Source organism: Gymnoscopelus braueri, assembly GCF_963280865.1.
Source record: "Gymnoscopelus braueri genome assembly, chromosome: 16".
Lineage (NCBI taxonomy): Eukaryota > Metazoa > Chordata > Actinopteri > Myctophiformes > Myctophidae > Gymnoscopelus > Gymnoscopelus braueri.
Window position 1 is genome coordinate 43,950,516 of NC_137616.1, and position 26,485 is coordinate 43,977,000.

The window sequence follows — 26,485 nt, forward strand, 5'->3', positions numbered from 1 at the left end:
TTCAGTAAAGTAAAAATACCTCAAAATTGTACTTAAGTACAGTACTTCAGTAAATGTACTTAGTTACTTTACACCACTGCACCGTGCTCATGCCTAGTATAGTTGCTTCTTTTGGGTTTGTTTTCCTAGAGACCCTGGGTTGCTTATTTCTCTCACAAGATCTGGCAACGCGGTGGCTGGGGCTGCTGTTGTGTTTGTTTTGGTGGCAGACAGACTAGTGGAGGTTATAGACCACACACACACACACACACACACACACACACAGACACACACACACACACACACACACACACACGGCAGCAGATCACGGTAAAATCTCAGTCCTATGGGGAGGACAAACACATCGCCGGGGATGGAGGATCACCCACCGGGAAGAGTTTATGATCATAAAGACTGTAAGATCACTCTGATCAGCAGCCTGGACGAAGGGAAGCCGGTCAGGCTGTCTTCATCATCATCGTTGTCATCATCAACAACACTTACACGCCTCAACAGCAACAACAAGCTGACGATCACCGAGACTTCCTTCATCGACGGCAAAGTTGAGAGGAGGTCAGTGTGGTCTGAGAGATCTAAACCAGTATGTCAGCACCAGTAAAGATCTAAACCAGTGTGTCAGCACCAGTAGATATCTAAACCAGTGTGTCAGCACCAGTGATCTAGAGATCTAAACCAGTATGTCAGCACCAGTAGATATCTAAACCAGTGTGTCAGCACCAGTGATCTAGAGATCTAAACCAGTATGTCAGCACCAGTGATCTAGAGATCTAAACCAGTATGTCAGCACCAGTAGATATCTAAACCAGTGTGTCAGCACCAGTGATCTAGAGATCTAAACCAGTATGTCAGCACCAGTAGATATCTAAACCAGTGTGTCAGCACCAGTGATCTAGAGATCTAAACCAGTATGTCAGCACCAGTAGATATCTAAACCAGTATGTCAGCACCAGTAGATATCTAAACCAGTATGTCAGCACCAGTAGATATCTAAACCAGTGTGTCAGCACCAGTGATCTAGAGATCTAAACCAGTATGTCAGCACCAGTAGATATCTAAACCAGTATGTCAGCACCAGTAGATATCTAAACCAGTATGTCAGCACCAGTAGATATCTAAACCAGTGTGTCAGCACCAGTGATCTGAGATCTAAACCAGTATGTCAGCACCACTAGTGATCTGAACCAGTATGTCACTAGTGATCTGAACCAGCAGTGTCACTAGTGAACCAGTATGCCACTAGTGATATGAACCAGTATGTCACTAGTGAACCAGTATGTCACTAGTGATATGAACCAGTATGTCACTAGTGAACCAGTATGCCACTAGTGATATGAACCAGTATGTCACTAGTGAACCAGTATGTCACTAGTGATATGAACCAGTATGTCACTAGTGATATGAACCAGTAGTGTCATTAGTGAACCAGTAGTGTCATTAGTGAACCAGTATGTCACTAGTGATATGAACCAGTATGTCACTAGTGAACCAGTATGCCACTAGTGATATGAACCAGTAGTGTCATTAGTGAACCAGTATGTCACTAGTGATATGAACCAGTATGTCACTAGTGAACCAGTATGCCACTAGTGATATGAACCAGTATGTCACTAGTGATATGAACCAGTATGTCACTAGTGATATGAACCAGTATGTCACTAGTGAACCAGTATGCCACTAGTGATATGAACCAGTATGCCACTAGTGATATGAACCAGTATGTCACTAGTGATATGAACCAGTATGTCACTAGTGATATGAACCAGTATGTCACTAACGATATGAACCAGTATGTCACTAGTGAACCAGTATGCCACTCGTGATATGAACCAGTATGTCACTAGTGAACCAGTATGTCACTAGTGATATGAACCAGTATGTCACTAGTGATATGAACCAGTATGTCACTAGTGATATGAACCAGTATGTCACTAGTGAACCAGTATGCCACTAGTGATATGAACCAGTATGTCAATAGTGAACCAGTATGTCACTAGTGAACCAGTATGTCACTAGTGATATGAACCAGTATATCACTAGTGATATGAACCAGTTTGTCACTAGTGATATGAACCAGTATGTCACTAGTGATATGAACCAGTATGTCACTAGTGATATGAACCAGTATGTCACTAGTGAACCAGTATGTCACTAGTGAACCAGTATGTCACTAGTGATATGAACCAGTATGTCACTAGTGATATGAACCAGTATGTCACTAGTGAACCAGTATGTCACTAGTGAACCAGTATGCCACTAGTGATATGAACCAGTAGGTCACTAGTGATATGAACCAGTATGTCACTAGTGAACCAGTATGTCACTAGTGAACCAGTATGTCACTAGTGATATGAACCAGTATGTCACTAGAGATCTGAACCAGTATGTCACTAGTGATATGAACCAGTATGTCAGCACCAGTGCCACCAGAGAATAGAGATCTAACCCTAACAGTACGTTTTAACAGCGGGCGACTCTCGGGCGATCGCTGGGCGACATCGTCCAAAAGATAAAGAAAATCCATCTTTCATCGCCCCCCCGCCCACTTCGCCCTATCGCCAGTAGTTGCCGGCTCTCATAGACATATAATGCACTTCCGGAAAATACTATCCTGAATCGCCCGCTGTTAAAACGCACCGTAACACCAGAGATTGCCATTGAACCCGGTATGTCACCAGCAGGAGGAACTCTACTGCCATCATCATCAGTAGACACGGTGACAGACGTCATGGAGGGGGGCAGGAGGAAGAGGAGGAGGAGGAGGAGGAGGAGGAAGGCAGCGGTGAGGAGGAGAAAGACGCAGCAGACAGCAACAACAACGACCACGGTAGGGCAGGGCAATAATATATATATCTATATTATATTGATTGATATCGTGATATGGTTCTCAACCAGTGGTCCGGGGACCACCAGTGGTCCTTGAGGGGGTTCCAAGTGGTCCCCAGCTAAATGATGGAGAGTTGGCAAACAAACGGACCCTTATTAGATCTTTAACTATTGAGAGTGTAAAATGAAACCAAATGGACCCTTACGGGTCCATTTGGTTTCATTTTATGCTCTCAAGAGTTACATTATTGTTAAGTTAAACATCTGCATTACTTAATTTAAGTCTACACAATTAGAGAATGTAGAAGAATTGTTATTTTTTATCAAAGTTTGCCTGCTGTCTCTCTTATTGGTACCAACATCAGTACAGCATGGTGTTGTGGACAAAACCGTGTCCAACGATAACAAAATATTCAAAGTTTTGGGTCCGAGAGGCTAAATCTCTCACGGTGGTTCAGAAATGCTGAATAAATAATGGACCTTGATATGAAAAGGGTTGAAAAACCACTGCTCTATGGTAACAATGCAATATCATCACAATAATGATATCGAGTCACTCACAACTCACAAATGTCTTGATATTTGATATTTGTCCGTTTGGTCGCCCATCAGCCCCGCCCCCGGACCACCACGGTGGAGGAGGAGGTGAGCGGAGGAGAACGAGCGCCGTGGAGATCCTGAGGAGGAGCCTGGTCTCCGTCTCCAAGTCTCCGTCTCTCAACCTGAACAACAACAACCGGGTCCTCCAGCAGCGCAGCGGCAACAACAACACGGACGGCAACAGCAACGACAAAGGGAGCGGCGGCGTCCGGATTGAGTGCGGCGACTGCCAGAAGAAGAAGTCGCGTCCGGGGGCGGAGCAGGAGGTGGAGCCACAGCCACCCGTCGTGTCGGGATTGACCCCGCCGTCGCCGGCTGCGTCGGATTCGAACCGAGCGGATTTGGCGCCTCCGGAGTGTTTCCGCACCGCTAACGGAATGACGACGACTTCGTCATCGGACGGGTCGCTGGCGACCGGCGCCCAGAGGGAACACGTTTACTGCACGGTGTACTGTATCGTCAACGACCGTCGCGTCACCACAACAACAACGGACGCTGAGATCAAAATCACGGAACTTCTGAGTCGATCTGCCCTCGCCGCGGCCGGCGACGACGAACGGGGCCGAGAGAGAGAGTTCGAGTCCGGCCAGGAGGAGGAGGGGGAGGGGGACGACACCGGCGGTTCGGTTGTTCCCGTTTCTGGTTCTATTCGGTTCTCGTTCTCTTCGGTTGTTCCCGAACCGTACACGCTGGACGACTTGGTGGACCCCCTGTCGGGAGAGGAGGGGGGTGTGGGCACGGCGGTGCGCTGCTGCCGCGTGTGTCTGGACGACAAAGCCATATCGCCGCTGCACTGCTGTCGCAAGGCCGTCTGCGGAGAGTGCCTGAAGCTCTACGTCAGCTCCCAGGTGAGAGAGTTACAATACACACGCACACGCACATGCACGCACGCACGCACGCAGCACACACACACACACACACACACACACACACACACACACACACACACACACACACACACACACACACACACACACACACTAAAGGCGGTTACACACCGGCGAATATGCGAATATACGCAAAATTCGGACCCGTTCCGAATAATTAAAAGACGCTTTTTTCGCTCCGCGAAACTGGTGTGGAAGCTTGCATTGACTTTATAAGGTATATTCGCATGAAATACATCGCCCCGGTGTGTAAGGACCTTAAGGCTGGTAACATTCCTCAGAAATTATATTCGAATATTGGTCTTAAAAATTGGCAGATATTTGAATATACTCTAATATCATTATTATTAAAACATTTTTTAATTATTTATTTGACAGGGACAATACAAAAAGCAATGTATCAAGTGCTCGGATCCAATAAAACATATATTTTGTTTGTTTTTATAACTTGATACATAGTTTTTTGTATTGTCCCTGTCAAATAAACATTAAAAAAAATCGTATATTAATTCAATTCATATTCGAATATAGGCCTACATATTTTCCCCATATTTGAATAATATTTGAATATCGAATATTCCTTTACCAGCCCTAACACACACATATTCATGTCCACATTAAAATGGCGAGCATACAAGGAGTCAAGGACACAAATATTAAAGGTGCGCTACGGTTACATTCCCAGAATCGTGGCATATTATGTGTTCAAGATACGAGAAGCATTTCACTCAGTACTCATGGGTATAAGTAACAGCATCTCCGCCATTGTCTGGCGGCTGCCAATGATAGCAGAGACAGCACGAGCTTGTTAAGAGGTTGAAACCCTCTTAACAACCCAACCCAACCCAACCAATGCTGTGGGCATGTCCTAGGCTGCCAAATACAAAAAAGCCTAGCTTTGAGGTGGAATTTACTTAGGAATGGTTGGTCATTTAATGACCTTGGTCATGGCTTCCTCCCTAGGCTAGGGTCAAAGGTGCAGGCTGGCTATCTCTAATACACTAATTACAGACACTTCTCTGGACTCTTAATTAACCTCAGGTGTATTCGCTGTAAACATGTCTGAATCAGAGATGGAACATGAACGGAAATGTTTGTGCATTCTCACTGTAGATGTAAGGCAGTTTTCTCACATTCTCAAGGTAGTTGGAAATGGCCTTCACTATGAGGTCCAGTTAACTATTCTGTCATGGCGTGCTGTGTGTGTGTACATCCTTTTGTATGCATAACAGCCATTTAGTACACACACACACACACACACACACACACACACACACACACACACACACACACACACACACACACACACACACACACACACACACACACACACACCAGGCCTGTCACGTAGCTGTACCAGCGTGTGTGTGTGTGTGTGTGTGTGTGTGTGTGTACAGGCTTGCCTCGGTTATGTCACACTCACACATGCAGTTTGAGATTAAAGGTCAAATAATACAAAACTAATTTTGGATCAGCATGCCCCCAACAACGTGTGTGTGTGACACAGACAGGACCACATTGGAAACAAGTGTTTTATTTTATTATGTGTGGTGGGCCCCATAGGCCCATGTCTGGCTTATCCAAGCACAGGGCACCAACCTTGGGGGGGGGTGGGGGGCAACAAACGGCTTGGAGCAAGTGAAAGAAGACCGAACTATCGGAAATTTAGAAGCAGCGGCTGCGAAAGGAGCGCTGCCTACAACATTGAAACGCGCCGGTGAAGCGTCATTTTTTTCCGCACTGCACCCACTTTTACCTTAGCGCTAGGTATACTCTTAGTCGCTTGTTTTAGAAGAGAATGCACTTAAGACTTCTGGTGATTAGTAGTTTTCCTGCCTACCTATGTTAAATGCACTTACTGTAAGTTGCTTTGGATAAAAGCGTCTGCTAAATGACTGTAATGTAATGTAATGTGATGTAATGGCCCAAGCATGCCTGCATAGCCAACCCCCGGTCCAAGTGCGACACGTTGTGAGCTTGTAGATCTGCTACTTTTGCTATTTTTGAATTGGAATCCAATCAAATGCATTTTGTTATACTTATGTCAACTTTATGAACATAAATACATTGGACATACAAAAATACAATATAATTGTAATACTAGTCATTAAGCTACTAATATCGACTGAAGTCATTAAAGCGGGTCATGTTTGCATGTTTGGAATTGTAACAGCTGAAATCAATGATATGTTATCAGTATTCCGATATTAACCTGCGGGCCGCAGTAAGTGAAGGTGGGGGCCGCCAGTCGCCCATGTATGAGGTAGAGCAACATTGAGCTCTACCGCATGTTATGAGCTCAGAGCTGTACTACATGCTGCTGTGGAGAGTGGAGAGATCAAACCGTCTGCCCTCTGGTTCTGTAACTTGAGGCCACTCTGTCGTCCTCCTGCTGTGTGACACAATGTCATGTTTTTACACCGGCCCAGACGTCATGAATTCCACACAAAAGATGTTTTTTTTCAATCCGCAAACAACTGTAACACTAACTGAAGCTAGAGACCGTCTCTCTGCAAGTAGGTGTGTATGTTGTTGCAATGGAACATAATGACAGGGGTCTTCAACAGGGGGTCCGGGACCCCTAGGGGGTCCTCAAAGTTACTACAGATCTTTGTGTGGTAGAATTGAAGACCCCCTGACATATAAGAAACATCCGCACTCCTGATCAAAGCTTAAAACATAATGTTTTAATGCGCAAGCAGCAGCATTTGCAAGACAGACGTTTCAGCCTGTGGCCTTCGTCGACAAAGGCCGAAAACAGGCCAAAACGCACCCTTTTTGTAATGCTGCTATGTGTGTTTGAGCGGTGCAACCGCTCCTACAAGAGGGTTTAGGACCCATCCGTGGCGAAAGTTTTTATTTCTGTCGTGAAAATGTGTCTTTCGCTGTGACGCCATGCTGTGGAAAACACGCCCATAGGCTAAGCTCTGCAGGACGTGCCGTGATTGGCTAGCGAGACACATGATGAAATTAACTTCAAACTTCGCAGACGCGCTGTGATTGGCTAGCGAGACGCATGATGAAATTAATAATAATGTAAAAAATGTAAGCACGTCACTTCGCAGGACGTGTTGTGATTGGCTACCGAGATGCATGATGAAATTGATAACTCATAAATAGCACCGCTCACTTCACACTGGGTGTGATTTTTTTTTTTTAAGTGTGGATGTTTCTGTTGTTCAAGTTGTCAAGAATGTGCTCCCAGTTTGACCTCAAGACTTGAGGAGTTGAGCACGCCTGACCTTTGAAGTCATTGCTTTGCAATGGAACGTATGCCATGAGTTCAAGTGAGGTCTGTGAAACAGGCGAACTGTGTGGGATTTATTCATTAACCATCCCTGCATGGTCATCTTTTAAGCTATGTCAGCCATGACATACATTATGGTTTTCTGCTGAAATATTGTTTTGAACTTTGTCCATGTATCATAGAATATCCAAATTATACACACAAGAGTACATGCGGGGCAGGGAGGGGGCGGGTTCATCATGAGAAGGGGTGATTGATACTTCACGTTAGTTACTGAAAACTCAACTCAAACCAACTTTATTGTCACATCATCACAGATTTAAATTTACATGCAGGACTTTTTGCACTGGAGCGCCTAACTTTTGTTGCACCACCAGCATATAATTTAGGTGCACCCACACAAACATAGACAGACCTGCTAATTAATGTATAGGGCACTGCGATGCGAACAATGAACATGTTTGGTTGCGTTTTTTTGGATAATGTGAGCCGCTAAATGGTGTCTGGAGGTCTAAATAGGAGTGAAATCCTTTGTTGTACTTTTGAGGAGAAATATCCACTGGAAGATTGCTAGCATGTTGTTGTAATTGCGAACGCAGCGGAAGGAGGCGCGCCAAAGGCACTATTGCGTCTCTGTGTGCAGGTTGCGTTTAAGCCCGCCCCTTCCCCCGGAAGCCACGCCCCGGAGAAGGCTCCTAAAAACTCCCCATTGAAACCCCATGTTAAATGAAAAGTGCCCGAATCGCTCCGAAACTTTTTCTACCCCCCCTAAGTGGGGGTCTACGAACAAATACCTCGGGCTCGGATTTTGGCTCCGCCCCCCGGAAGTGGGTGAAACAGGCACTTCAAACACTTTGTTGAATTGTTCAAAAACGTATTTTTTTGTGAATTTGTATTTTTCTAAGATGCTCCTTTTAACGCAGAAATGTTTAGATTTTTTTTTTTTTGTTACTTTTTCTTTAATATTTTTTATATTATTATATTATTAAATTATTATTATTAAAAAAATATTATTAAATTATTATCATATTTTTTTTTTCGTTCGCTTCCCGCGTTCGCGCGTCTTACTTGTGCTAACAGAAAAGAATGGTATCAGCTAGTGAGTAGGTTAAGGTATGTTATTGAGCCCTTACTTTTGGTCTAGCACAGTAAGGACGGGTGACCTCCTTGCCTTTGCTGTGTTGGCACCGAAGTTGTGGAACAAACTCCCTTTGAGGATCCAAGCTGCCCCCACCCTTGCACCTGATTCGGATGCTTTCAATGCATTGAATGGGACATTATCACCTTTTATTAGACCATTGAATGGGCGAAGTAGGCGACATACTGACCTGCCTGTGATTTATCAGACCATTCATTGGGTGTTATCAAGACATACTGACCTACCAACGGAGATGACTTAAATAGTTCAGTTTTGGTTTCGGACCATGACGGAGGCACGCAGTCTCAGACGAACTGTCACCCCGTGAAGGACCACCGAGGGAGCTAAAGCGACCGAGTTGCCGTCCTGAACGGTGTGACGTTCGCCTGAGCCTACTCAGCGCCGTTGGAGTTATGTACCGATAGGCACAGAATCGTAAATATTGTTGTGGGGACTGCTCCGCCTCCAAGTAGGTCAGTAGCTCCTGATTACGCCCAATGAATGGTCTGACAAATCGCAGGTAGGTCAGTATATCACCCTACTCGTCGCCTACTCGCCCATTCAATGGTCTGATAAAACGTGATAATCTCCCATTCAATGCATTGATAGCATTCGAAGCCGCTGACCCTAGAGACTTACAGGACTGTGTGTGTGTGTGTGTGTGTGTGTGTGTGTGTGTGTGTGTGTGTGTGTGTGTGTGTGTGTGTGTGTGTGTGTGTGTGTGTGTGTGTGTGTGTGTGTGTGTGTGTGTGGTGTGTGTGTGTGTGTGTGTGTGTGTGTGTGTGTGTGTGTGTGTGTGTGTGTGTGCTTAGTTTTCTACTCCCTCTTGTTGCGACTGACTGACAGTGTGACTGAGTTCTTGTAGTCCTAGTCTAGTTTTCTTTGTCTTGTCCTATATGTTTCTCTTTCTGCGGACTGCACCCGGGGGGGTGCAGTCCAGGGTAGTAACTGGATGGGGGGCGCACTACAAATGTGCCGTTCAAACCAGTCTGAACGTAGCCTCTGAGAAGATAGTCTTTTGGCTGAGTAGTTGATGTGGCTGGTACATTATGCAGTGTTTCACACAGTAAGCACCTGTATGGTTATACTACTAGGAGACTAGGAGGGGGTTTTACTCATATTGCTGACACACAAAAAGTCCACCTGGGTTGTACTGGTTTTGTGTGTGTGTGTGTGTGTGTGTGTGTGTGTGTGTGTGTGTGTGTGTGTGTGTGTGTGTGTGTGTGTGTGTGTGTGTGTGTGTGTGTGTGTGTGTGTGTGTGTGTGTGTGTGTGTGTGTGTGTGTGTGTGTGTGTGTGTGTGTGTGTGTGTCACTACGAGAGACTGGTTGTAGCCTGTCAAACCGGTCTGTGGCAACGGTCAACACACACACAGTGGCACACACACACACAGTGCTGTGGTGACACAAACAGCCCTGTGAGCAGCAGTGCGTATAGAGTTTCGTTATGCCATGTAACAGTCATTTACATGTGTGGGTGTATCACCACCTTACTGTATGTATGCAGCCCCCATTGTTCTCTGATTGGTGTCCATCTCACACACACACACACACACACACACACACACACACACACACACGCACACACGTGTACAGACAGAGGCTTTGTGGATTTTTTAAATATGTATCCATTCTACAGACCCGATCGGGTTTGACTGAGATGTGTGTTGTAGGGAGAGACAGTTTGTGATTTTAACCTGAAGCTGACTCTACAAATGTCTTCCCAACAGTATTTTGAAATGTTTCTATATCAGTGGTTCTCAAACCTTTTCATGTCAAGGACCCCCAAAATGATACGTATTTGGCCGCCGACCCCCATCTCAAAATATGTTGTTCCAGGGACCCCCAGAAGCAAAGATTTGAGTTTTAAATGTTCGCTTGAACATTGAGCGGTATTTCATGTCACGCTGCGACGCGTTGTGAGCTTGTAGATCTGCATTTTTTTGGCTTTGGGCTTATAGTTAAAATGACAAAATGTATAAGAAATTGCATTAAAAAAAATCACTGTCCTAAAATGTTGATGTCCTCACAAGTATAGTAATACAAACCTGTGTGTGTGTGTGTTAAGAAAATGAAAGGCAGAACAGGAGAAGGTGTAGAGAAAGTTGGACGGAGGGGGAAACAGTGAACAGTGAATTATGTAATCAGAAGAGGTAAAACGAGGTTAAAAGACAGACTGTAGGACAGAGAGAGAGAGAGAGGAAATACTGAATGTAGTCATGTCAAAACACACACACACACACACACACACACACACACACACACACACACACACACACACACACACACACACACACACACACACACACACACACACACACACACAGAGTAAGTCATTTTCTTTCGTTAAAATAAGTGTTAAAGAGCTCTATATTCTGATGGATTTGGTTGCTATAGAGTGTTTGTTCAGTAACAGGAGTCTCCTTGCCTCTCCAGCTCTTTAGTAAACAGAAACAGAAGATACAGGATAAACAGGTGACATTGGAAGTGATGACACAAAAAAAGTGATCTGATAAATGGGTACTCTCTCCTGATTGGATGAAATTGGCAAACCACCTGAAAAAATATGTTCTGTTTATTAACCCATTAAGTGATAACTGTGTGTAATTTTAAGATTTCTTTGGCTATTAAAAAATAGCAGATATACAAGCTCATAGCGCGGCACCGAGTGCCGCGCTATGAGCTTGTAGATCTGCTATTTCTTTTTAAATCTTGAACATTTTGTGGAAATCTTTGAATACTTAAATCTTTTTTTAAGCGAACATTTGTAACTCAAATCTTTGCTTCTGTGGGGGGGGGTCCCTGGAACAAAATATTTTACAAATGTTCGCTTTAAAAATATATGCATTAAAAGATTTGCACACATTTTCACGATTTTTCAAAAATAGCAGATCTACAAGCTGACGGAGAGACGGAGGAGAGACCCCTGTTACTGAACAAACATTCTATAGCAATGATTACTATCTGATTATAGAGCTTTAACTTTTCAACAAATTGTTTTGTCTCAACCAAAAACATATCACTTACACTACCTTTTAAAGCAGCAGTGATGTACCTTCTTTTTATGAATACAATGTAATTCTATCTGTATGGTAGAGTACCGTAATTTTCGCACTATAAGCCGCACCTGAATATAAGCCGCAGCAGCTAAATTGAATGATTTGTACATATATAAGCCGCACTGGACTATAAGCCGCGGGTGTAAAATCCATAGATTTAGGAGGTCCCATAGTGGCCGTTAGCTGTAAAAATCCATAGATAAGCCGCACCGTTATATAAGCCGCAGGGTCGAAAAATAGGAAAAAAGTCGCGGCTTATAGTCCGAAATTTACGGGTATGTTAACACAATATAACTCATATAATTGGGGTGGTTGTATTTTGTCTCCCTGCTCTTCTATTGAGACGTTTAGATTGTGTCAAAGGTCATGTCTCACCTAGACACAGGATCTGACACGAATTTTGACCTGATGGTCAAGATTCAATTTATCCCCTGAGCAAGCAGGCAGGCTTTTATTAGCTCAATGGTAAAACGTTTCAGCATTTGCTCAGGAAGCCGGGTTCAGTGGTAGTACTGTCTGTGCATGCATGCTTGTGTCAGTGGTGGAAAAAAGTACTCAAATGTTTTACTTAAGTAAAAGTATCAATACTGCAATGTAGAAATACTCTGTAAAAGTCCAGAATTCTTAATTTACTTGAGTAAAAGTACAAAAGTATCGGCATTAAAATGTACTTAAAGTACCCAAAGTAAAATTACTCATCATGCAGAATGTACCATTTCAAGTTTTCAAAATGTAGAAAAATCTTTTGAAAATAGCAGATCTACAAGCTCGCGACGCGTCGTGAGATTGTAGATCTGCTATTTTCGAATAGCCGAAATAGATATAGAGCTTAAGTGGTTAATGTATGTGTAGTAATAAAAATCGAAATGTGCAAAGTAACAAAAGTTTTCAAATGAATGTAGTGGAGTAAAAGTACAATATTTTCCTCTGAGATGTAGTGGAGTAGAAGTACAAGTATTGAAAATTGGAAATACTCCACTAAAGTAAAAAATACCTCAAAACTGTACTTAAGTATAGTACTTAAGTACATGTTCTTAGTTACTTTACACCACTGGTGTGTGTGTGTGTGTGTGTGTTGCCCACACATTTCCTTTGGGTGTTAACTATACAGTGTCTGGGGCGTAGTCGTGAGTATGTCTTTCAGTGGAGTTCCCACCATCACACTGGGCTGAACCAGGTCAATGTGCTGCAGTCAGTCATGGTTATACCAGATCACTTTCTGTGCTGCTGCCTAGCAGGAGACATGAATGAATGAATGAATGGCCCTCAATGTACATAATACGCACGGTAATACGGTTATATCACACTATGATGTAACAACAGTGGCTTAAGTAACTGGAAATACCAGACAGGGTTTAGGTTTTGACGAAGAATGCCAAACAACAGACGCTGAGTTAAACGTTGTGCCAAGCTCAGAGTGAGACATTCACAACTCCACTTTTCTTGTGATGTATGCACTTAACTGTAAAGGCGGTTACACACCGGCGAATATACGAAATATACAAAATTCGCTTATTCGCCTTTTCGCTTCGCTTTTTCGCTTTTTCGCTCCATGTACGCTTCCATTAACTTTATAAGGTTTTTTAAAAAAGCGTATTATTCGCATGAAAAAATCACCCCGGTGTGTAAGGACCTTAAAGGTCCTTACACACCGGGGCGATTTTTTTCATACGAATAATACGTTTTTTTTAAAAACCTTATAAAGTCAATGCAAGCTTCCACACCAGTTTCGCGGAGCGAAAAAAGCGTCTTTTAATTATTCGGAACGAGTCCGAATTTTGCGTATATTCTTATATTCGCCGGTGTGTAACCGCCTTCACACTATAAAACCTTTCCACTTTTCATATTTTCAATATTCTATTAGTTGACTTAACACATTAAAACCGTGAATTTCTGATTTTAGCTACAGTATATATACATAAACATAGGTTTTTCAAAACACTCTTAGGATTTAGAACAGCAGATCTACAAGCTCACAGCGCGTCACTTTGTGCCGTGCTGTGAGCTTGTACATCTGCTATTTTCTGAAACATTTCTGAAAAGTCTTGAAAGTGTTTGAAACATGGTGAATCATTTAGATTTTTTTTTTAACACAAATCTAACATTTTCAGATGGGGGGGGGGTCCGTGGCCAAATACATATCATTTTGGGGGTCCTTGGCATGAAAAAGTTTGAAAACCACTGATTTAGAAGGCAAGAAGTTGTAACCGAGTTAAAAATGTGCGCTACAGAAAAAAATATATTCAAAGATTTGCACACATTTTCACGATAATAAAAAAAAATAAAAATTTTGGATAGCCCAAAGAAATCTTAAAATGACACAGATGCGTTCTCGGTCTGAAAGGGTTAATTGTTTTGTTTTGACCAATATGTATTTTTTTTAAATATATCATTTTCCACAGGTCCGAGTGGGCAGGGCCTACATCACCTGTCCAATCCCAGAGTGCTTTGGTCTGCTGGAGGAGGGGCTCGTGGTTTCCCACCTGGCCAACGAGGAAGTGGGGAAGTACCGCTACTTCCTGGAGCTGAGCCGGCTGGACGCCAGCACCAAGCCCTGTCCTCACTGCAGCCTGTTCACCTCGCTGACCACACACACACCCCCCAGCACCAAGGAGACCAAGTACAAGGTGAACACAACACACCACAAAACACACTATAACACAGTGGTTCTCAAACGTGTTCTTGTTGTGGCTCGCATCCAGTTGAGACCTGAAGCCGATTCTATGTCTCCTAAATCTCCACAGTATTCTGAAAAACGTATGTTTCTATATCAGTGGTGCTCAAATCTTTTTCATGTCAAGGACCCCCAAAATAATATGTATTTGGCCGCGGACCCCCATCAAAATATTTTGTTCCAGGGACCCCCCAGAAGCAAAGATTTGAGTTAAAAAATGTTCGCTTTAAAAATATATATATTCAAAGATTTGCACACATTTTCACGATTTTTCATAAATAGCAGATCTACAGGCCCATGGCATACCCTAGGTGGGGTTGGCGAAAGGGCCTACTCTGTGTGGAGTTTGCATGTTCTCCCCGTGTCTCCTAGGGTAGTTAATACCCTCACAAAAACATGTAGTAATCCTGGTCACTATACCGCCTCCCCCATGACAGCCGGGGCGCCTGATGGAGGGGAAGGGAACTGGTTGGAATAACGTGTTCCTTCCACACGCTACGTCCAACCAGGGAAACTCCCCCCTGTCAGGTGACAAGAAGGTCAGTTGGCTCTCATGCCTGAAGGAAGCATGAGCTCGGCCCTGGCCTCCCTACTGTGGGGTGACTGGTGTAATACTGGTGTAGGGCTGGTGTAGCGCCCAGGATCACTTAGGAAATTGGCACCGGGTGAAAAAAATGGGTTACAAAAATCTCGGGATAAAAAATTTAAGCAAAAAAAAAAATAGCAGATCTACAAGCTCATATCGTGGCACTCGGTGCCGCGCTATGAGCTTGTATATCTGCTATTTTTGAATAGCCCAAAGTGTAAAATAATGCTTTTTAGCTCAAATCTAAAAATGACAGTTCCAGGTCTTAAAGGTTTAAGACCCTGGTGCTAGCCTATAGGGCAATGAAAGGAACAGCTCCTTCTTACCTCCGGGCTATGGTCGATGCTTACACCCCTGCCCGACCGCTTCGGTCTGCCGCCTCTGGGCGACTGGATGCCCCGACGCTCAGTGGTCCTTCTGGCCGATCTACACGGTCACGACTTTTTTTCTGTTCTGGCCCCACAGTGGTGGAATGAACTCCCCACTAAATGTCAGGACAGCAGAGTAACTGCCCACCTTTCGCCGCAGGCTGAAAACCCACCTCTTCAGGAAACACTACCCTCCCTCTTAGCCTGGCCTACTTGTTGTTAACTAGTTGTACGAGCTCTTGTCTTATTGGTTCTTGTTTATTCGATACTCATTTGTTTTAGCTCTTGCTCATTTGATTTTCCTATTTGTCTCATCTGTTTAAGAAAGTAGGTAGCTGATATATTGCTCTTCTACCTTAGCGCTAGGTATACTCTTAGTTGCTTGTTTTAGAAGAGAATGCACTTAAGACTTCTGGTGATTAGTAGTTTTTGTTCAATACCTATGTTGAATGCACTTATTGTAAGTCGCTTTGGATAAAAGCATCTGCTAAATGACTGTAATGTGATGTAATGTTCATGTCAAGGACCCCCTGATCTCTCAAGAACAGATTCCGAGCTGCGCTTCTGCATCTGTCGGGAGGGCCATTCAGAACGTCTGAACGCTGGCCTACAAGCGAGCGGGCCTTCAGATCAGGAAGCAAGCCGCGCTTTACCCAATCAAATGTAGTGGGCGGGATTTACATCTGATTCTGTGCGTTCGCTTTCTAATGTGTTCCCAATGTGTTCCCACTGGAAACAGTATGTATGTTGTCTGAACATTTCACTGGTTCAAATCACCTCCACAGGTTTGGTAGATCAGCGAGCTGTGTTTTTGCCTCTGTGGCTGTATTTCCATGAGGTTTGTATCTAACGTGGCCATTCATCCTCTGCCCCCCCTTTGCTACAGATCCAGTGTAGCAAATGCCAGTTTGTTTGGTGCTTCAAATGCCACGCCCCCTGGCACGACGGCCTGAAGTGTCGGGACTACAGGAGAGGGGACAAGCTGCTACGACACTGGGCCAGCGTGGTGGAGCACGGCCAGAGGAACGCCCAGAAGTGTCCACAGTGCAAGGTAGACATTGAGCTATATAGGGCTGCAATTATACATGATTTTCTTAGTGATTATTCTATCAATACATTTTTTGATTCATTTTGCATAATTTAGCACGTTTTTTGTTTTCCTAATATACATTTTCAATCGATAAATTGACGCAAAAAGTTTCAAATAAAATCTGATTTTTTTTATGGTCGGGATGGAGGGAGGATAGTCTCGTGATCCAGACTGTTGCCTCCCACAATTTTCAAATGCTTCTGTCTTACAGTCTGGAGCATGGAAGCTCTGAAAATTATCCATTTCGTCTTCACAGTCGCGCAAATTTTTCCTAATATAAATCAAAATAATTGACACCTACAGTATATAGCTTGCTGCTTATCAGAAATGAAAATTCAAAAATAAAATGTAAAGATATTTAAACATTTATTTTCACGAACGGAAATGACGAACAGCTTTCTTTCTCGGCTTTCGGGAGGTGTAGTTCCAGACTCTATATAGCAGGGGTCTTCAACAGGGGGTCCTCAGAGTTACTACAGGGGGTCCGCCAAATCTTTGTGTGATATGATCTTTTTTTTTACCATAACCACTTGAACCCTACCATCCCTATTCTGAAGAGAACTTTAGCCAAAAAATAGCAGATCTACAAGCTCACAACGCCTCGCACTACGAGCCAGCTATTTTTGGCAAAGAGGTGTTTGGTGTAGTGGGAAACAAGAGCAGTAAACTCTTGTTTCCTCTTGTTTCCCACAAGTAAACAAAAAAAGTTGAATCTGAAACACAATTTTATACAATATAGAGGGGGTCCCTGCTTCATCTCTCTCTCAGCTAGGGGGTCCTTGGCCTGAAAACGTTGAAGACCCCTGCTCTATAGCATTCGGAGATTGTGGAATAGTTGTCTAGCTACACGAGACTAGAGGGAGGGGAACAGTATATGTATGGAAGTATGTGTGTCAGAGCAGGTGGCATTTTGTACAACGCAGTTGATAGGCTTGTAGATCGGCTATTCTCGCTACTTTTGTGCACCGCCGTTGTACGACGAAAAACAAAACGTTTAAACATGAAGCTACAAAGTCTCTGCCCGACACCAACGATGTGTTTTCTGGTGTCTCTTTCTGGTTTAGATCCACATCCAGCGCACAGAGGGCTGTGACCACATGACGTGTACGCAGTGTAACACCAACTTCTGCTACCGCTGTGGAGAGCGCTACAGACACCTGAGGTACAGTGTGACTCAAGTACAGTACTTGAGTAAATGTACTTAAAGGGGAAATCCACCCATTTTCAATATTTAACTATGTCATTAATATAGCATAAAGGAGTTGTGTGGAAATAAGAAAAAATTAAAAAAAAAATTAACATTGCAAAAAAATTTAACATTGCAAAAAAATTAACATTGCAAATTACACCATGATGAGTCATCACAGTGTAATTTGCAATGTTAATTTTTTTGCAATGTTAAATTTTTTTGCAATGTTAATTTTTTTTTTAATTTTTTCTTATTTCCACACAACTCCTTTATGCTATATTAATGACATAGTTAAATATTGAAAATGGGTGGATTTCCCCTTTAAGTGCCTTTTTTGATAAAAATGTGTCTCAGCCTGGATACTCGGATACTGAAGCCCAGGGGTGGGCTGCCGGTAGAGCCTAGTGGAGAGCAGCGCCACTAGCTTTGAAGCTGCACGCACGCCCGCACATGCACCATTCTTAGTTTTCGCACCTCGCTAACAAAACCCGCCGATCGACGCCGAGTGTCACTGCTTGAATGAACAGGAATGACCGACCTGGCTGGATGCATATCAATGCTCCATTGTGTGACCTGATTGTGTGAAGTAGCCTGTAGGCGTCAGATGTTCTGTCTGAAGCAGTCCAAAGAGTTGGATAACAGTGGCTGATGGATTGATGAACTCGTTAAATTACAGAGACGTCTGCAACACTAAAGTTTCCCCATTATGCAAGTAAATAGAATAAAATGTGATATACAGTATATTGTGGGTTAATAAATAGGCCTACATATTAAAGAGGTTATTTCAATTGGCGATCGCTCACGTGTGCGTGTACGCGCGACGTAGTGCTCCACTAACTAAATAATCCACAGCCCAGCCCTGCTGAAGCCTGATTTATACTTGGTTGTATGAAGCTCACAACAGGCATTGTGAACTCGTAGATCGACTATTTTCGGCGAGTGGCGAAGTACTACACGCTTATTTATTCGTTACGATGTTACGACAGCAAACAATGCAGATAGGTCGACGATGTCTGAATACACAAATCAAACCGTGGTAAAAGAAAATCGCATTTATATAGCACCTTTATCCAAAACACTTTATGTGTGCATTACATTCACACACCGATGGCAGAGGGAACCATGAAAGGCACCAACCTTCAGTGTCTTGCTCAAGGACACTTTGAAAGTAACACAGGAGGAGCCCGGGATCGAACCAGGAACCTTCCGTTTCCCAAGCCCCACCTACTGAGCCACTGCCGCCCCCATATAACAAAGTGCACACAGTCAGTCCTAAACATCAGATTTGCCTGTGAGCTGAACATGGCCTCTGAGTCCGTTTGTCTGTTTTCTTGTCTTTTCGTCTGCAGGTTTTTTGGAGATCACACGTCCAACCTCAGCGTGTTTGGCTGCAAGTATCGTTACCTGCCGGATAAACCTCACCTGAGACGGCTGGTTAGAGGCTCTGTTTGTGGTGAGTGTGTGTGTGTGTGTGTGTGTGTGCGCGCGTGTGATGGGTATCTATCTCTACCTGAGGCTGTGGTGTCATTTTGAATTTAGGATCATATTTTAGCCCCACTAGCAGCAGGACCGAATATCGAAGTATCGAGTATCGAAGTCCTGACGTCACTCCGTTATCCCCTGGGTCACGGCAGTATTCTTTCTATTGAAAATACCCCAAGGGTCATCTTAGCATCGTCATCACTGTGTTCCAAAAATAAACAAACCACCCGGTTGATTTTCACAACAAATTTTGATTTAGTTTTAGTCAGTCTTTTTAATGAAATTCCATTTAGTTTTAGTCATATTTTAGTCATCTGAAATGTTTAGTTTTTGTCTAGTTTTAGTCGACTAGATATCATAAGATTATAGTCGACTAAAACTACAGTTGATTTAGTCGACTAAAATGTATTTTGGCAGTGCCTTGATGGCGTCATAATGGCTGATTTTACACATGGTTGCATGCTGAAAATAGCAGATCTACAAGCTCACAACGCGTCGCAGCGCGACGCGTTGTGAGCTTGTAGATCTGCTATTTTCAGAGCGCAACACCGGACCGCAACCAAACATAAAATGACTTGTCTTTTAGTTCTACTGGATCTCTTCTCCACTAGTCCCTCACAAACATTTTAGTCTAGTTTTTATTTGTTGATGAAATTGTCAATATATCTATCCTCATAGCTTAGTTTTTATTTTGTTTTTATTTTGTTTTCGCCAGTGAAAAAAGGTAGTCGACGAACATTTTTCGTCATGGTTTTAGTCGTTTAGTTGTGACTCTGTCGCTTATGATATTGAGTTACAATTGATAACGAAGTAAGGAAGAGGCCCAATGTCTTTTCCAATATGGCTGCTGCGGTGCATAGAGCCCATTTATACTCAATACTCTAGCCTGCCCTGCTAGCTAGAAGGTGTAACACACTGCTGGTGAAACACTTTCCTCTTCTTGAGGTGGCTGTAGAACGGCTTCACTGCTCTTAAGATATTTATCTTTCACAACAAAAGCTGAGTAGATCTGTAGAGAGATGTTGTACACAGATACAGACACATACACTCTGTGATAAGCAATGTCAGCAGATAAGCAAAGGGCCACCGTGTGTGTGCGTGCGTGCGCGCGCGCGCGTATGTGTGTGTGTACAGGAAGAGTTGGAATAGTAAAGAGAAAGCAAAACAAACAGGAAGGCACCGTTAAATCAATAATAAAGAATTATTTAAATGTATAAAAAGATCAGTGGATAGATGGCAGTGCACTATGGAAGGAAGAAACTCTTATTGTACAGGAGGAAAACGTATATCGTGCTGTGGGGTGGAAAACGTCTTAGTTCAAAGTTAATAATACTTTCCATTGGTTAAATATTTATAAAACCCACAGACACACATAACCACATTCACTTTCAAACATTTTCAAAAAGTATGAAAAATAGCCATACTACAAGCTCACAACAAGTCTTGTAGATCGGCTGTTGTTGCTACTTTTGGGCGACACTGTTGTGTGACAAAGTAGGGCATTGTGTGTGTGTGTGTGTGTGTGTGTGTGTATGTGTGTGTGATGTACTGTACGTACAATATATGTCCATATCCTCGCCTTTGAGAGCCTCCATCGCGACAAGGTCTCTGTTAGAGATGTAAATCTATACATTTCTTGTCTGTTTCTGCTTTTTTGTTTGTTTGTTTGCTTGTTTGTGAGTTGACATGACATATATACTGTACCCAGGGATCCAACATGACATATATACAGTACTGTACCCAGGGATCCAACATGACATATATACTGTACCCATGGGAGGTCATTGTGTTCTGCAAGGGTTTATATGAATCAGCAGTCCAAATATGATCCATTGGAATAAGGGCTACAACTATCCATTGTTTTCTTAGGTAGATTATTCTTTTGATTTGTTTTTCATTAAATCTAATAATTGAGGAGTGTGTTTTAATTTTTTGTACATCAACAAATCAACGGGAAACTAATTTCAATTTATTATTTTTTATAATCAACCAAATCAGCTATTTGTGTACTTTGTTTTTGATTTGATTCGATTTTTTGCTTTTTAGCCCCTTTCCCCCCCAATTTAGTCGTTATGGCAATTGGTTCCTTCCCACACACACGTGTGTTGTCACTGCTATCGTTTCCTACTGACTCACCTGCCGGTGAGGAGCCACCTCCGGGAGGACGTAGAGCCTTTGTCCTACTCCTCCCGCCCAACACTCACCACTGACAGGAGCCCCATCCCCAGCCCATAGGAATACGTACGTGCAGAGATATCACCCTCCCCCGAATGCGGGCCAATTGTGTTTGTATCAGCCTGATCTCACAGAATGTAGTATACACAGTGGTGGAAAAGTACTCAATTGCTTTACTTGAGTATAAGTACCAATACTGCAATATTAAAATACTCTGTTACAAGTAAAAGTCCAGAATTCAAAATTTACTTGAGTAAAAGTACAAAAGTATTGGCATCAAAATGTACTTAAAGTATCAAAAGTAAAAGTACTAAATATTTGAAAATAGCAGATCTACAAGCTCACAACGCGTCGCATCAGATCGGCTATTTTCAAATAGCCTATGTATAAAATAGGGCTAAAGTGATTAATGTATGTTTTATAATGTAATAATGTATATCTGCAAAGTAACTAGTAACTAAAGTTTTCAAATAATTGTAGTGGAGTAAAAGTACAATATTTGCCTCTGAGATGTAGTGGAGTAGAAGTAAAAGTACTGAAAATTGGAAATACTCCAGTAAAGTAAAAAATACCTCAAAATTGTACTTAAGTACAGTACTTGAGTAAATGTACTTAGTTACTTTACACCACTGACCAGTTGCAACCCGGAAAAACCCGGAAGCAGAGCAGTCCCCACAACAAAATGTACGATTCTGTGCCTATCGGTACGTAACTCAAACGGCGCTGAGTAGGCTCAAAGGGAACGTCGCAAAGTTCGGGACGGCAACTCGTTCGCTTTAGCTCACTCGGTGGTCCCTCACATGGCTCCAGTTCCCTTGAGACTGCGCGCCTCCGAAATGGTTTAGTCACAATGGGGGAGATGCGAGGCGGCTATGCACGGATTTTTCGGGTTTTCCAGTTGTCTATGCACGGAATGACACCTCCGTGCAATGTATACTAAGTCGTGTGAGATCAGGTTGGTTTGTATAGACACTCGAAAAAGCCAGATGCACCACGGTGGATTCCGACCCTAAAAATGTTTTTTTTTGGGGGGGGGGTTTGCTAATCCTGATTGGACCATCAATTGCAGGCCTTAGTGTTGGAAGTACTCACTATGTCTTTTGCCTTTTGTGAAAGAAACTGTCTCTAATGATTACAGCCATCACAGTGAGATGCACAGTAAAAAAAATCCTGTGTTCATTTATCCCGTTGAAATTCAGCTAACAATGAGGATTTAACCATGTAGGGTCAGAGAGCTAAAGTATCTGTATTTAATGAAGTTGTCCTTTTCCACTGTAAGCTGTTATATCAGGGAGAAATTGCTTCATATGTCTGTGTGTGTGTGTGTGTGTGTGTGTGTGTGTGTGTGTGTGTGTGTGTGTGTGTGTGTCTCTACAGTCAGTAAATTGGTAATAGCTCCTGTGGTCATTGTGCTGGTCGTGGTGCTGGGAGCTCTCTCATTAGTGATAGGTAAGTGCACACACACACACACACACACACACACACACACACACACACACACACACACACACACACACACACACACACACACACACACACACACACACACACACACACACAGCTGTAAAACTGATGTGACTGTTGCTTTTTATTTTTGTTTATTTCACTGTACAGTATCCGGTGTTCATTTTGTCTGCTGATGTGTGATTGTGTCTGCTGATGTGAGATCAATAATATGTCACTTAAAACGAACAAACAAGCGTGCACATCCACTGTAAAGTGCCAGGATTCCGGACAGAAGTCAAACTCAGTCAAATAAGAAAAATAGCGTCCACGTACTGGATCACACTCCAAAAATATTACAATATTTTTTTCACATTTGAAAACCTTGAGCGTGATCCTGTGTGTGACAAACATTTTGGGGGAGAAATAGACGCTGAAGACATAGGGTATTTTTTTTGCCACACATTTTTATTGATCTCCTCACATCAGAACAATTCAATCTCGGTTGAAAATCAGCAACGTTTTTCCTCCCTTTAACTGCTTGAACCCTAGCATTCATTTCTGGGCAGGTCAAAATAGGCTGAACATTCTGCAAAAAAACTGCCAATCTACAAGCTCACAACGCGTCAGGGTTGAGTCGCGGCACGTTGTGAGCTTGTAGATTGGCTGTAGAGGGACTAGCCTGGAATCCAAACTGATTCGCTACGTTCGTCTTTTTCTGACTTCGCTGCTCAGTCTGGCCAGGGTCCTATTTGACTTATTGGAAGGAAATTGGGCCTCTTCCTTACTTCCTTCACAGGTGTTACCAATGATACTAATGAAGGCTCTGTTCCATTTCGTGTAGCACAGAGGTTCTCCAACATTTTAATTTCAAGGACCCCCAGAACTCTGAGAGTGTACAAATGGAACCAAATGGACCCTCACAGGTCCATTTGGTTCCATTTGTACACTCTCAGAGTTACACACCCGTAAGGGGCCATTTGGAACCCCCTCAAGGAACCACGAGGGTCCCTGGACCACACTTTGAGACCCACTGGTGATTCCAGTGAACCAACATGCACAACATCAGCACCCTGACTCTGTTTGACCAGAATGGAACAGAGCCTTCATTAGCATCATTGGTAACACCTGTTAAGGAAGTAAGAAGAGGCCCAATTTCTTTACAGTATGGCTGCTGTCCATACAGCCTATTACGTAGCTGTGGGACCCCGATCAACGTATATAGGGTTTAAGTGTTTAACTCGGCCTGGGGTCCATTTTTACACTGCCAGAGTTGGAAGTGTGCACCAGTAAGGAAGCTACTCTGTCCTGTAGGACTCAAACCCGGCTCACTGGCTGGAATAGCACCGGTTGCCTGGTAACTAACTGTACCTTTTACTGAACATGCTATCTCAGGAGGGTGAAAGTGTTTTACATAAACACTTGTGGCCGGTGGCTACATGAGAGCTCTTTGTTTCCGTATCTGGCATGATGAGCAACGCAATTCACTTTACACTCACTCATACACATATAACGCATCGTCATCACTGATAAAGTCAAAGAGGTTTGTGTTATGTTGTCTCTGTCTATGTCACGTATGTCACGTTGCGATGTAACACATCGCAACGTGAGCTTTTAGATCGGCAGTTTTTGCCACGCAGCACCATCGTATGATGAGGTATAAAATAACTCTGTCTAAAGTTAATTTGGTTGAGTGATTGAATACTTTATTTATGAGCAGTTTGCAAAAAGTACAGAGGTACAGTTCAAGGTTCAAGGTTACTTTATTTTGGCTCCCGTGGGAGAAATGTGTCTTGGACACACGGACCAGCAGCATACACAATACCATACAGTACAAGACAAAGACAAAAACAAAAAGGCACACAGTGACACGTCCGTTTAGACCTAGTCATCACCCTAAAGTAACCTTGATACAGTTATACAATAATGCTAAAAGGATAACACAAAAAGCTCTGATCACACGGGCAGATTAAAAGACACATGCTCCCATTCATGTTCAATGGAAACCAGCGACATGAAGATACAAAGATACGTCTGACGTTTGTAGCTGTAGCTCTATAGCGACAAAGATACAAAGCTACACATTCAAGTGGAGCTGCAGGTTCAACTTCCAGATACAAAGATACAAAGCTACAACTGTAGCTCCGATGTCGGCGCGTTTGATGACGTCAGCGACCGCGTTGAGCAACACAGATACAAAGCAACACAGCGACAAAGATGCTGTGTATTTTTGTATCTTTGTATCTTTTAATCTGCCCGTGTGAACGCACCATGAGGGACTGTTTCCGTTGTGGTCCTGTGTATTCAATTCATCAAGACATATACAATGCTATACAATGAATCATCAATATAGGAGCAGTAAAAGTATATCTACAGAAAAACATTGGGGGGCAATGCTAATAAGTCATTTAGAATGTTGACAGGGATTCCATGACTATATTTAGTATAACTAGCAACAATTATATCTCTCTCTCTCTCTCTCTATCTCTATCTCTCTCTATCCAGGACTGCTAGTATTTCCTGTGTACTACGTGTGTAAGCGGAGGAGGAAGCAGCAACAGTCTCAGGGTTCTGGACGCTGGATCTGAGACGCCCCCCCCCCCCCCCCCCCCCCCCTTCGCACGTTTCCGTGGCCCGGGCGACGCCCACGCCCCTCCCATATCACCTCACTGTTCACAACATCAGGTCCAGGTCTGAAACATGTAAACGAGACATCGAAATAATGAAAGACTCGGCCATTCTTTAGGAGTACCTGGACTCAAGAGAAGAGTAGAAAACAACGTCGTCGCGTGGGGGGAAAACAGGGTTCAGAGAGAACGAACGGTGCATAATATGAAAGCTGTTGATCACAAGCTACTGAGTTACTGATTTCCTCAATCCTTTGAACCTTTGCTCTGGTGTAACGCCCTGGATTCGAACCCGGTGTCTCCTCTCCCGCGTGTGGAAGGGAGACACTAAAGCCAAACGCTAAAACCAGGAGTCTTCAGGCTGAGGCTTCGTTCTAAGCCACTAACTGCTACTGCTAGCGCCACCTACTGTCTCCGGTATACAGTGACGGTTCACACACACACACACACACACACACACACACACACACACACACACACTGGAATGACGTACTGACTGAGTAATGACTCATTTATGCCGAAAATAGCAGACCTACAAGCTCAGAAAGCCCTCTGAGCTTTCTGTTTTGTGGTGCACAAAGTATATATCGGGCTTAAGAGTGCCAGCCAAGAGCCCCACCCCCCAAAAAGAAACACACACACACACACACACAAAGTGACGACAACAGTAGCTTTTTGCGTGACCGTTGCGGTTATATAAACTGATGGACTTTCTCCTGTCTCTCACTCTCTCTTTTCTCTGTTATTGTCAACTTCAGTCTTTACCCTCTCTCTCTCTCTCTCTCTCTCTGTGTCTGTCTCCCCTGTCCCCCTATCCCCCCTCCCCCTCTCCTATCCCCCAAATCCTTCCCAGCATCCTCTCACACTGAGCCGAAAGAGGAGGGACACTCTAGGCTAGCGTTTAGCACCTATTCTAGCGTGGGCTGCCAAACGCAGGCAGGTTGAGAGGGAAATGACAAAGTGATGCTGACACACACACACACACACACACACAGGCTGATGGTGGTCAAGTTTGCGGTGATTACTGTGACTCACTGTCTCTGTCTCTGTGTGTGTCTGTGTGTGTCTCTCTCTCTCTCTCTCTCACACACACACACAC

At 43.4% G+C, this 26,485-nt stretch overlaps 1 protein-coding gene across 1 annotated transcript; it reads left to right on the plus strand.

The window, feature by feature from the left end:
- The first annotated feature begins 301 nt into the window (after positions 1–301).
- rnf217 (ring finger protein 217) lies at positions 302–25,371 on the plus strand. Its single transcript, XM_080452848.1, has 9 exons — positions 302–552; positions 2,676–2,824; positions 3,436–4,271; positions 14,155–14,379; positions 16,267–16,431; positions 17,535–17,632; positions 19,009–19,112; positions 22,694–22,765; positions 25,265–25,371. Exons 1-9 carry the CDS (start codon positions 326–328, stop codon positions 25,345–25,347), a joined length of 1,959 nt encoding a protein of 652 aa, XP_080308974.1. The 5' UTR covers positions 302–325; the 3' UTR covers positions 25,348–25,371.
- Positions 25,372–26,485: the final 1,114 nt, after the last annotated feature.

What these genes read in the sequence shown, in the direction of transcription:
- rnf217 (XM_080452848.1), top strand. Translation starts at nt 326, where the DNA reads ATGGGGAGGACAAACACATCGCCGGGGATGGAGGATCACCCACCGGGA. An exon ending in GACGGCAAAGTTGAGAGGAG is followed by an intron (nt 553 to 2,675) that starts GTCAGTGTGGTC and finishes GTATGTCACCAG; the next exon opens with CAGGAGGAACTCTACTGCCA. An exon ending in GAGCGCTACAGACACCTGAG is followed by an intron (nt 17,633 to 19,008) that starts GTACAGTGTGAC and finishes TTTCGTCTGCAG; the next exon opens with GTTTTTTGGAGATCACACGT.